A 13687-nucleotide genomic window follows, 5' to 3' on the forward strand; every position below is an offset into this window, starting at 1 on the left:
CTGGCCATGGCCATCTTGAGTAAGGGAGAATGATTCAAGTAGCATTTACTTCCTGGAATCCGTCTGCCCTTAGCTCAGGCATGCAGGCAGAAGGGCGTGCTTAGCTGAGAAAAACCCTCCCCAAAGACTCCTGGGATGTATGACATCATTTGCCTAGGCCTGGAAACCAATAAGTAACTAAGGAAATGTAAAAAAAAAAGTTATTATGATATTCTTTCCTATCTATTTTCTAATGCCAGCAGTATATGGATGGAAAATCGTCAATGTTGATTAAAATAGTGACGTTCCACTATAAGGAGATTTTCAATCACTTTCTGCCCCTGTTACACCCATACAAGGAATAAAAGTGGGGGACCCAAACAGGAATAGGATGTGTGGAAAAATGTACCCTATTGGGACACTGACAGAAAAAAAAATTGACAGGCTCCTTCCTGCTCGATCAAGATTTAAGATGAAAAAAAAATATTGTGGCTGGAGTTTGGCTTTTAAATGTAAAAAATGTGTTTCGCAGAGCACCTATCATATTTCTCTTTTCTAAGGTATACAATAGAAGCTGACCGGTTGGTAGGGGCACCATTTCCATTACTACATCCAGCGGTTTTAATACATTAGGCCCATTGTGGCTGTAACCTTATATAAAACTTATTGGTACCAACAGTCGATTTTTACATTAGGCCCATTATGGCTGTAACCTTATACTGTCAGTTTTGGTGGTTTTAATACATTAGGCCCATTGTGTCTGTAACTTTATATTGAACTTACTGGCTCCAACAGTCAGTTTTGGTGGCTTCCATAGAACTGCAGCAGACTGAGGTCCAAACACTACCATCACATGCTCAGGGCTGCCAGGCAAAGGAATAGGCTGAGCCGACTTTCCATACAAAATCATGTTATCAAATCCGGCTAATGGTGCAGCAGCCAAGTCACAAGGTACTAAATATTCATTATACCAGTATTGATCAGAAAAGAATTCCTCATAAAACACAACACTTCCATCTGTGAACATCAAGGAGTTGTCAAAATAAAGGAAGCTTATAATTTCCTTAATTGAGGTATCTTCTATTTTTCTAAAGAGATGATTGTTACTTCCATCCAGAAAAACAGAGGCTAGGTAGAAAATCCCTGGGCTAGAACTATTCAGATAAACCAGCCTCTTGGACTGAACACTGACCATGAAGTCAAGGATGTCAGTGCTATTTACAATATGCTCTGTGACATTACTATGAAGTAGAGAATGAGGGAGGACCATTCTGTGAATACCATCATCCAGAAGAAGGAATAAGTACCTAAGAAAAAATTAAAAAAAAGATGTATTAATGATCATTTCTGTGCTAAACTTTACAGACCCACTTGATTCTATCAGGGTCACCCTATATAATAATTTAAACATAGCTAGCAAAGATAAAGCTCCCCACAGTAGTTAGATATCAACCAACACCATCTACTAATTAGTCCTGATTTCAAGATATTCATTATATCCGCATGTGCTGACGTCATCGGCACATGCGCACTGAAGAAATGGCTCGCTTGTGCCATTTCTTCAGTAGCTGTGCCATGACTGGCGGCACCCGCGTGCATGTGTGGGAGTGACATCATTATGGCTCCAGCCAATCACAGCGCCGGAGCCTGTGAACCCGGAAATAACTCTGGGAGATATGTCGCCGTCACAGCGGTGTACGGGGACCACTGCAACAGCTTGAGTCTAAGGTAAGTATTTCATAATGAGCTAGTATGAGCTAGTGAATGGAGGGGGAGCACCTCTCCTTTGATCCTCTATTTATAGATTGTGTTTCATTAATAGAAGCTGTAGTACCATCTTCTGTGAATGGAGGAGCTAGGTGGAAATAGCGGGCATAGCCTGTCACTCTTTATGAGTTCCTGTGACAGTTCCCTTAGTTGTATTACCTCCACCGCACCAGAAGACTACAACAACGGATACGGGGGGGGGGGGCATCAGAGAATAAAGATATCCATTAAACCAAAAACCAGCAGCACAATGTATACTTCACATCAAAGGTAAGTCATGTCCATTGTTCTGCTTTTTTATTTTTTGTTTTAAAGGGAAAATAAAATAGCATATAACAAAAAATGAATATATCGTATATAATTGCGACACAAGTCATATTGTAATTGAATGTTATTAAAAATGACCTTACATAGTTAGGTTGAATAAAAACACAAGTCCATCTAGTGTAACCAATGAAAGAGAAAAAAAATATATACATTCCTATATACACAATCCTATACCCACAGTTGATCCAGAGGAAGGCAAAAAACCCCAGCATAGCATGATCCAATTTGCTACAGCAGAGGAAAAAAATCCTTCCTGATCCCCTCTTTTTATCTAGACATAAAGAGTACCCCCTTGTCCTCTGTAATGACCTAAAGGGAATAACCCAACACCAAGTTATGGACCCCTTAAGTATTTGTACATGTTGATCATATCCCCCCTTAATCTCTTCTTCTCAAGAGAGAATACATTCAGTTTCTCTAATCTTTCTTCATAGTTGAGTTCCTCCATGACTCTTATCATCTTATCAGTTTGGTTGCCATTCTCTGCACTTTCTATAGTTCCCCTTTTTTTTTTTTGAGAACTGGTGCCTAAAACTGAACTGCATATTCCAGATGAGGTTTTACTAATGATTTGTACAGGGGCAAAGGGATGTCTCTCTCTCTCTGGAGTCCATACATCTCTTAATACAAGAAAGGACTTTGCTCCCTTTGGAAACCACAGCTTGGCATTGCATGTTATTATTAAGCTTATGATCTACCAAACCTCCAGATCCTTCTCCACCATTGATTCCCCCAGTTGTACTCTCCCTAGTATGAATGATGTATGCATATTCTTAGCTCCCAAGTGCATAACTTTACATTTATCAACATTAAACCTCGTTTGCCACAATTAACCACTAGGCGCCCACGCTATAGCCGAAAGATGGCTACAGCGCGGTGCTTAATTGCCAAGAGGGCGTGCCTGGATGTCCTCTTGTTTACTTGTTCCCTGTGCACCGCCGCGGGCGCACATCGGGGAAAATCTGTGTTGGCCGTGTCCCTTGGACACAGCCAATCACAGATTGTGCTAAATGGCCAATCACAGCGGCCATTTAGCACTCGATCTGCGTGTCCAATGGGAGATGATCTCAAATGTAAACATATGAGATCATCTCTCATTGCCGGCTCTCCCTCCTCACACAGAGACCGCGTGTGAGGAGGGAGAGTGACCTGTGCTGCAGCGTGAGTGAACACTATATAAAACACAGTGCCCACAGTACCAAACAGTGCCACCTGTCCCCAGTGCCACCTGTCTCCCGTGCCCCCTGTCAGTGCCATCTGTCCCCAGTGCCACCTATCAGTGCCATCTGTCCATAGTGCCACCTATCAGTGCCATCTGTCCCCAGTGCCACCTATCAGTGCCATTTGTCCCCAGTGCCACCTGTCAGTGCCATCTGTCCCCAGTGCCACCTGTCAGTGCCATCTGTCCCCAGTGCCACCTGTCAGTGCCATCTGTCATCAGTGCCACCTGTCAGTGTCACGTGCCATCTGTTATCAGTGTCACGTGTCATCAGTTCCACATATCAGTGCCATCTGTCATCAGTGTCACGTGTCATCACAGTGCCACATATTAGTGCCATCTCTCATCAGTGCCACGTATTAGTGCCATCTGCCATCAGTGCCACCTGTCAGTGTCACGTGCCATCTGTTATCAGTGTCACGTGTCATCAGTGCCACGTATTAGTGCCATCTGTCATCAGTGCCACGTATTATTCCCATCTGACATCAGTGCCACCTATCAGTGTCACGTGCCATCTGTTATCAGTGTCATGTGCCATCAGTGCCACATATCAGTGCCATCTGTCATCAGTGCCACGTATTAGTGCCATCTGTCATCAGTGCCACGTATTAGTGCCATCTATCATCAGTGTCACGTATTAGTGCCATCTGTCATCAGTGCCACATCAGTGTCACGTGCCATCAGTGTCACGTGCCATCAGTGCCACGTATTAGTGCCATCTGTTATTAGTGCCACAGTGTCACATGCCATCAGTGCCACGTATTAGTGCCATCTGTCATCAGTGCTACATCAGTGTCACGTGTCATCAGTGCCACGTATCAGTGCCATCTGTCATCAGTGTCATGTGTCATTGTCCTGGCTGGCGCTCCAAGGCCTTCAAAAGTGTAATAGGTAGTCAACAAGTTAGATGTGTCATTTATGCTCCTAGAATGCCTGGAGGTGTTCCCTGCATGTTGGGCCTCTCTATGTGGCAGGCTGTGAAAAAGTCCCACACATGTGGTATCACCATACTTAGAAGGCGTAGCAGAATGTATTTTGGGGTGTCATTTACAATGACAATTTTGTGGGGAAAAAAATCTTCATTTTGCAAAGAATTGTGGGAAAAAATTACAACATCAAAAATCTCATCATGCCTCTTACTAAATACCTTGGAATGTCTACTTTCAAAAAAGGGGTCATTTGGGGTGTATTTGTACTTTCCTGGCTTGTTCGGGTCACAAGAAATGAGATAGGCCACCAGTACATCAGGTGTGATCAATTTTTTATGATTTGCACCACAGCTTGTAGACTCTCTAACTTTCACACAGACCAAATAATATCCACTAATTTGGGTTATTTTTACCAAAGATATGTAGCAGTATAAATTGTGCCCAAAATGTATGAAGAAAAATGAATAACTTGCAAAATGTTATCACAGAAACTAGGAAAAATGAATTTTTTTCCAAAATTTTCGGTCTTTTTTCATTTATAGCGCTAAAAATAAAAAACCCAGAGGTGATCAAATACCACCAAAATAAAGCTCTATTTGTATGAAAAAAAGGACGAAAAATGTATTTGGGTACAGACTGAGTAATTGTCATTCAAAGTGTGAGAACACTGAAAGCTGAAAATTGGTCTGGGCAGGAGGGGGGGTTTAAGTGCCCGGTAGGCAAGTGGTTAAACAGTTCCTTTTCAATCTTCCGCTCTGTAATTTTCTGTAAAGTGCAATGCAATATGGCTACCTGGAGGTGATCTGTACACAGAATGTGTACAGAACACCCCCCAGAAACATAATTTCCTGCTTGTGTGGTTGGCTGGTTTTTCCAGAAGTCTGCTCTAAGATACAAGTCAGATTTTAGGCATCCCTGCAACAAAAATGTAATTTTTGGTGAGATACCCCAATACTAAATCAGGTCTAAAGAGATGCTGGCCCAATAGCTTTCCTCATTAGGTGCACCAGTGGCGGCCTGTCCATTAGGGGCACAGGGGCGCCGCCCCTCTAATCCATGCGCCCGGCCCCTAATCTACATGCAGGGCACCAGAAGCATGGATTCCAATGGGGTTTTCTTTTTTTTTTTTTAAACATGTCATTAGACCCGGAAGCCCACTGGCCAGGAGTCCGAAGACCTGATTGGCCGGGAGGAGAAGCAACGGCCGGGACACAGAGGAGACAGAGGGGGGAAGCTGCCGCTGCAGCCATGACCTGCATGGGGTAAGTGCAGGGCTGACGGGAGGCCAGAGGGTGAGTGAGCCGATGACGGGGGGGGTGGGGGGTGGGTATGGTGTGCAGTGGCAGGCTCGTGCAACGGGGGGAGCATTAGTGTGGGGCGGTGGGCTGGAGTGACAGGGGGGGGGTGTCTGTGGTCAGGTCTGTCTCCCGCCCCCCCCGACCAATGGAGCACCAGCCGCCACTGGTCCAAAGGCTCTAATTGGCTTCAAAAAAGGGTGGGCTCGGAATTAATATTCGTTATTATCTTCCTGATTCTCCTCCCGGCCAATCACGAAGTGCGTCTTAGGATCCGAATGCCCGAGAGGAGAAGCAGTCATATTTGCCGCCAAGGGATGGTGGAGGGAAGCCGCTGAGGAGGAAGTCGCTGTGAAGCCAGGGACGCAGGGTGAAGCTGCCGAGGAGGAAGCCACCACAGAGGAGGAGGAGGTGCAGGAAGGAACTGAAGCTGCTAGATGGGGTAAGTGTTGGGGCTGGTGGGGGTCACCGACCGACAGGGGGGGGTGGGGGTGGCGACGGGTGTCTTGTTTGCCGCCCCCCCAAAATATACAGCGCCAACCATTATGAAACTACTCCCATCAGATCCACATGGACACAGACAAACACACAGGAATTTCTTCAGAATAACAAAAGGTAGGAATCTGCAAAAAAAAATGTTGTTAAAATCCCTGCAAATGTACATTGAACACCCAGAGGGGAATGAAGTGGAGTTACTCTTTAAACTTCAGCTTTAAAGTCTTTAAATAAAGCTGCATTAAAGATGCTTGTTGAAAGCTTTGCAAATGCTTTCTAAAAGTTTTCTGTACACACTGAACTTGTGCTCCTGTATGAGATTTTTTTTGTAATCTACAAGTCTGAATAACCTGTGAACTATCACCATTCAGCAAAATCACTAAGGAAGATAGAAAGACAGATACAGACAGAGAGAGAGAGAGAAAAAAATTCACGTATGACCATTTTGCTTGATAAGCTGCTCATGTGTAAGCCGATTTACAGGGGAAGGACAATTTTGTCTTATTTGTAAAAAGGATAACGAGGCATACCCATTATATGGATCAACTGCAATCTTCTTGGGCTTGAAAACATCTTTTAATGGCATCTTGTAAGTAGCTATGCAGTTTAATAAATCACAACTATATATCTAGATGGAAGAACAAGAAAATTAATTTTAACTGATATACCATCATTAAAGTGTATCTAAAACAATGTTGGTACACATTTCTGTAAAGTCAAAAAATATATCTTTATTCATTATGTGTAGACACTTACCAGAGGAAGAATGAGCTTGGAGAAGCTGCATCCTCCCTCCCTCCTCCCTAGCTTCTGCCCAGCTGAACAGAAGGGAGATGGTAGGTTGCAGGTTCTGTCTGCTGAGTGTCTGATGAGCAGGCAATGAACAGCTCTGTGCTGCTCTGCTGCCTGCACTTCTCTCTTTTTTCTGTGATCACTTCCTGATTGCAGGGTAGAGGAGAAGTGACGGTGAGCTGCTATAGCTCCCTGTATTGCTCCCTGCACAGGGACAGCTCGCCTAGCGTGCGTTGTCACTGTGCAATATGCACCTAATAAACAGAGGTGCCCAGAGCCATTTATCTGGCCCCCTATGTCTCTTCTGCATTAAAACCAACTAACTTCACTGTTCATAATCTTCTCTAGAATGTATACTTAGCTGCTCATATGAAGCTCAGTGTATATTCTCAGCACAGTCAGTGCCAGAAACAATAAAGTCCCATGCGCTTGCAAGGTAGTTACGGCATTTCATCAATCAAGCTGGCCAAACATCCTGAACCTCAAAAGAAGCCTGACTGAACTATGAGATAGCTCCATGATGCAGTTAATTTATTGGCAGCTATAGATCTATCACACAGCCTCGCAGCGCTGATTGTTTTCTACTGAATTTGTTAAGGAAAAGTCAGTGTTGCGGGACTGTGTGATAGATCTGCAGGGTCAATGTATGTTTATTATAAGTGTGTTTATTATGAACAATATCCTTAAAATGCAACATCTTTTGGTACATCACAGACACAAACATATGGCCTAGTACAGGCAGTCCCTGAGTTTCGAACACCCGAGTTATGAACGACTCCTACAGGTCATTCTTTCTAGGATCATCATGAAATGAAGTTGAGGCCTTGCACCATGGTCCTCAGATGCCTTCTGTTGATTTGGACCCTGGGAGAAAATGTTTCAGGATTCAAAATCAACGCTGTTTCCTCAAAGTTTTCAGAAAGCAAGGCTTATGGACCAAGGAGTTGGGGACCCAGCTAATCACACTTCACTTTTTATCAGAACAGTATATTTCCAGTAGAGGTGCATGATTCTGGATAAAATGAGAATCACAATTTTTTTGCTTAGAATAAAGATCATGATTCTCTCACGATTCTCACGGCATAACATCATCTTTCACATTACAGTATACAAATTTTTTTTTTTTGAAAGATCGCTGCGCAAATACAGTGTGACATAAAATATTACAACAATCTCCATTTTATTCTGTAGGGTCGCGATCACGATTTTTTAGCAATTAATCATGCAGCTCTAATTTCCAGTAGTGATTTTCGGGCCAATATCAAAGCTTAGCTTAGTAAAGTTTAGTTTAATTATTGTTAATGTAGAAAACTCTAATGGAAAGTTGGGCAACACCATATATTACATTCTAATGTATGAAATCTCCTTTAGATTCACCAATGAAATATAAGGAGCTAACTAGGTTATCCAATCTATTTTTATTCGGTCATCTAGGCCCTTGCTCTACATATTGTTTGATAGATTCAAAGCAGATAGCACAATCTGATTGTAAGATTTGTGGCAAACATTTTGATATTTTTTAAATAATTTATAACATATATAAATTATATTAACCACTTAACAACCGGCCCATAGCCGAATGACGGCTGCAGGGCGGTTGCTTAACTCTGGGAGGACGTACTATGACGTCCTCCCGGAATTCCCCTCTCGCGCGCCCCCCTGGGGCGTGCACCCGAGCACATCCGTGACCGCCGGGTCCAGAGTCACGGATCCCGGTAAATGGCCACTGATCGCGGCCGTTTACCATGTGATCGCGCCGTCAAATGACGGCGCGATCACATGTAAACAGACCGGCGTCATCTGATGACGCCGGTTCCTCTCCTCCCCTCCTGTGTACCGATCGGTACACTGTGGAGGAGAGGGAGATGGATGGATGGCTGCAGCGCTGTGGGCTGGATGTGTAGTGCCCACAGCGCTACACAGAGACATCCAGCCATCCATCCATCCATGCTCAGCCATCCCTTCTGCTGTGCAATACTCTGCAAAGCCCACATTACTCTGCAATACCCCCATAATACTCTGCAAAGCCCACATTACTCTGCAATACCCCCATAATAGTCTGCAAAGCCCACATTACTCTGCAATACCCCCATAATACTCTGCAATACCCCCATAATACTCTGCAAAGCCCACATTACTCTGCAATACCCCCATAATACTCTGCAAAGCCCACATTACTCTGCAATACCCCCATAATACTCTGCAAAGCCCACATTACTCTGCAATACCCCCATAATACTCTGCAAAGCCCACATTACTCTGCAATACCCCCATAATAGTCTGCAAAGCCCACATTACTCTGCAATACCCCCATAATACTCTGCAATACCCCCATAATACTCTGCAAAGCCCACATTACTCTGCAATACCCCCATAATACTCTGCAAAGCCCACATTACTCTGCAATACCCCCACAATACTCTGCAATACCCCACATTACTCTGCAATACCCCTACAATACTCTGCAATACCCCCACAATACTCTGCAAAGCCCTGCCATACCCCGCCATACCCCGCCATACCCCGCCATACCCCGCCATACCCAGCCATACCCCGCCATACCCAGCCATACCCTGCCATACCCTGCCATGCTGAGCCATGCTCGGCTGTACTCGGCCTCTGTATGTGGCCAGGCTGTGGAAGTCTCACACATGTGGTATCGCCGTACTCAGGAGGAGCAGGAGAATCTATTTTGGGGTGTCATTTTTGCTATGTACATGCTATGTGTTAGAAATATTGTATAAATGGACAACTTTGTGTTAAAAAAAAAATGCGTTTTAACCACTTCCCGCCCGCCGGCCGTCATACAACGTCCTTTGTGCGGGGATATCTGAATGATGCCTGCAGCTACAGGCATCATTCAGATATCAGCTTTTTCAGCCGGCGATTCCCTACACCATAAGAATGATCATAGCGGCTGTTCCACTGCTTGATCGTTCTTACGGGAGGCGAGAGGGGATGCCCCCCCCTCCCGCGCTTCTACCGACTCACAGCTACGATCGAAGCCAGGATCAAATAAAAAAAAAAAAAAAATTTTAAAGCGCCCCTGTCCCTGTGTGCTCGCATGCAGAAGCGAACGCATACGTAAGTCCCGCCTACATATGAAAACGGTGTTCAAACCACACATGTGAGGTATCGCTGCGATCGGTAGAGCGAGAGCAATCATTTTGGCCCTAGACCTCCTCTGTAACTCAAAACATGTAACCAGTAAAAAATGTTAAAGCATCGCCTATGGGGATTTTTGAGTAGTAAAGTTTGGCGCCATTCCACAAGCGCATGCAATTTTGAAGGGTGACATGTTGGGTATCTATTTACTCAGCGTAACTTCATCTTTCACATTATGCAAAAACATTGGGCTAACTTTACTGTTTTGGTTTTTGTAAAGCACAAAACAGTTTTTTTTCCAAAAAAAAGTGTTAAAAAAATTGCTGCGCAAATACCATGCGAGATAAAAAGTTGCAACGACCGCCATTGTATTCTCTAGGGTCTTTGCTAAAAAAACATATATAATGTTTTGGGGTTCTATGTAATTTTCTAGCTAATAAATGATGATTTTTACATGTAGGAGAGAAATGTCAGAATTGGCATGGGTGCTCCAGAACGCCTGAAGGTGCTCCCCTGCATGTTGGGCCTCTGTATGTGGCCACGCTGTGTAAAAGTCTCACACATGTGGTATCGCCGTACTCGAGAGTAATAGCAGAATGTGTTTTGGGGTGTAATTTGTGGTATGCATATGCGGTCTGTGAGAAATACCCTGCTAATATGACAATTTTGTGGAAAAAAAAAAAAAGTAAAAAAAAACCCTTGATTTTGCAAAGAATTGTGGGGAAAAAATGACAACTTCAAAAAGCTCACCATGCATCTTTCTAAATACCTTGGAATGTCTTCTTTCCAAAAAGGGATAATTTGGGGGGTATTTGTACTTTTCTGGCATGTTAGGGTCTCAAGAAATTAGATAGGCCGTCAGTACTTCAGGTGTGATCAATTTTCAGATATTCGCACCATAGCTTTTGGACTCTATAACTTTCAAAAAGACCAAATAATATCCACTGATTTGGGTTATTTTTACCAAAGATATGTAGCGGTATAAATTTTGGCCAAAATATATGAAGAAAAATTACTAATTTGCAAAATATTATAACAGAAATGAAGAAAAATGTATTTTTTTTACAGATTTTTCTGTCTTTTTTCTTTTACGGCGCAAAAAATAAAGAACCCAGCGGTGATTAAATACCACCAAAAGAAAGCTCTATTTGTGTGAAAAAAAGGACAAAAATTTCATATAGATACAGTGTTGCATGACTGAGTAATTGTCATTCAAAATGTGAGAGCACCAAAAGCTGAAAATTGGTCTGGTTAGGAAGGGGGTTTAAGTGTCCAGTTGTCAAGTGGTTAAAAAGAATTCAAATTATTATCAGCCTATTTTCAAATATCATTTGGAAGTGTTTATTTACACAGCATTTAAATGCTGGCATAAGATGTGTTTCCTAAGCTGAACTCCAGGCAAAACTACATTTTTACTATTTACACTGTTGAAATAAAGGAACAGTAATGAAGTGCTTGCAATGTGTGGCTGCTCCTGTGCTAGGTAATACTCCTACCTTAATCCCTTAGCACCATACAGTACAGTTAGCTCCAAATGTCCAATGCTGAAACTTACACTGAAGTTCACAGATCCGTCACTCTCTGCAGCTCTTCCATTCTGAAAACATCATGCATTATTTTCAGTGAATGAAAGACGTTCTGTAATTGTAGGGGAGATTGTGACATTCATCTACACCAGTGGTACTTTATAATAAAAAGTGCCAGTTTACTGTCCTTCAAGCTTCAGGGGACTAGACTGTGGCCAGTGGGAGAAGAAAACATACTGGTGTCAGTGAGAGTTACCAGTGCCCCATCATTGGTATTAGGGGGCCAATAATGCTCTATCGTTGGTATCGTTGGTATCATTGGGAGATATAGTGCCCCATTATTGTTATCAGTGGGAGGTGTCAGTGGGAGAAATAGTGCCCTATCATTGGTGTCAGTGGGAAGAATAGTGCCCCATTGTCGGTGTCAGTGGCAGGAACTATGCCCCACTGTGTCTGATTGTGGCAAGCCAGGGGGCCGCATCTGGCCCCAGGGCCACAGTTTAGAGACCACTGATCTACACCTCCAACAATCACAGAATGTCTTGCATTTATTCAAAAGAATGCAAGACCTTTTTAGAATGGACGAGCTGCAGAGGGAGAGACTCATTGTGATTTGTGTACTTCATACGGAACTGGAAAAATAAAAGTAAGACTATTACACATTAGTGTTTGTTATTTTTACAGTGAAAATTGCCAAAATTTGTCTTTGGACAGAGGTCAGCTTTAGGCTTCAAGAACAGTAGGCATTTAGCCTTAGTGTATGAGACTGTGCCAGCAGGGGAGATATTTGTGCTAGGAGGGGGGTTTGGAGTGTGGAGGGGAGGATGTGCACTCAGAGGGGAAATTTGAGGGGTGGAGAATTTGTGCTAGGAGGGTTGATTTTTTTTGGGGGGGGGGCATTTGTGCTGGCGGGATTTGGGGGATGGAGGGGACAAGGATTTGTACTGGGAGGGGGGACTTCAGTGGGAGGGCATTTAATACTGGGAGGAGGGGGAATTTATGAATATAGGGTAATATTGCAGATAATGCTAATACATCTTGGGGGGTGGGGCGCAGTTTGGAATGTTTGCCCTGGGCTCTAGCTGACCTTGAGAGTCTCGGTATACACCAGAGTCTCGTGCAATGGCGCTGTATGTGGCCTTAAGGGTGAGCTGGTAAGGCCACTTGAAGTATTCATTCTTGTTAGTCTTCTTTGACTAAATGCTGACAGTTATTACTGAACAATATATGAATTACCTACAGTCAATGTTCATACTAGTCCCTGCATTTTGTGAAACAGCCCTGCGTACATAACGTGGGAATTGACACATTATACAGAGGGCTTCAAACCTGAAACAGACTTTGTACTAGAGAATCAGTTTATGAGTGATACTATAGTCATAGAATGAGGCAATACATTTAGCTGTGCAGCATTCAGGATACGGCCAACAATAAGTAAAGGTTCAGGTGTTCAACTTTTGACTTGACTCACCTTATTTGCATGCTTATGATCACCTTAGGGAGACATACATGAAATAGATCATACCTGACTGTCCATAACGAAATAGATCTTATGATATAACCAATCTACACATAGTGAAGTTATGCTTTCATAACCAGTATAGAGAATGCCAAGATCAGAATAATCTGACATGTTTGCAGTTCCTTTCATCCAAATATGATTTTTCTCTGAAAAGTAGACCACTTGGTCATAAACATTGGCAGAAACACCTAGAAATACAAAACAAAATAGTTTTGTCTGTTAAAAGAAAATTACAAGTGAATGATCAACAACGATATCCCAATGCCCAGCAGTCGCTCTATTTATTTGCTATGTAATATGTGCCTTATGCCCCTGTGAAGATTTTAGTTCCTACATATTCTGAATTTATGGGGACAGGTTCGGGTTTTGAAGATTTGTCCCTGGACATAAATATTTAATAATTACATAACTTTTCAAAATTCCAGTTTTCTTGATTAAAAAGGCACAATTTGGCAATAAGTCACATGTCTGATCATACTTTAGTTGGAGCCTGTGGTGTCCCATAACTCCTCAAGTAGAGGTGCCAACAGGTGCGCAAAGAAGAAGGTCCTCGGAGTAGCTATGGATGAAGAGCTCATGGAATGGACTTATTAGCAGGTTCTGCAGTGTACTGCTGTCCTAACTTTATAATTCTGAGAGTCTCCTGAGTTGGAGCACATATACTGTATAATAATGGATATATAACAATGGATGGGCAGGTAGGGTTCAAGAGGATCAGGAAGTGAAGGGAA

At 43.1% G+C, this 13687-nt stretch overlaps 1 protein-coding gene across 1 annotated transcript in view; it reads right to left on the reverse strand.

The window, feature by feature from the left end:
- The window catches only part of ROS1 (ROS proto-oncogene 1, receptor tyrosine kinase), a 249252-nt gene that overhangs the window by 178373 nt on the left and 57192 nt on the right, over positions 1–13687 (reverse strand). The window contains exons 8-10 of the mRNA XM_073627146.1: positions 12960–13144; positions 6542–6639; positions 763–1286 (exon numbers count right to left, since the gene is read on the reverse strand). Of these exons, the coding sequence (XP_073483247.1) occupies positions 763–1286; positions 6542–6639; positions 12960–13144 (807 nt within the window). The remainder of the gene's footprint in view (positions 1–762; positions 1287–6541; positions 6640–12959; positions 13145–13687) is intronic.

This window comes from Aquarana catesbeiana, linkage group LG04 (assembly GCF_042186555.1).
Source record: "Aquarana catesbeiana isolate 2022-GZ linkage group LG04, ASM4218655v1, whole genome shotgun sequence".
Lineage (NCBI taxonomy): Eukaryota > Metazoa > Chordata > Amphibia > Anura > Ranidae > Aquarana > Aquarana catesbeiana.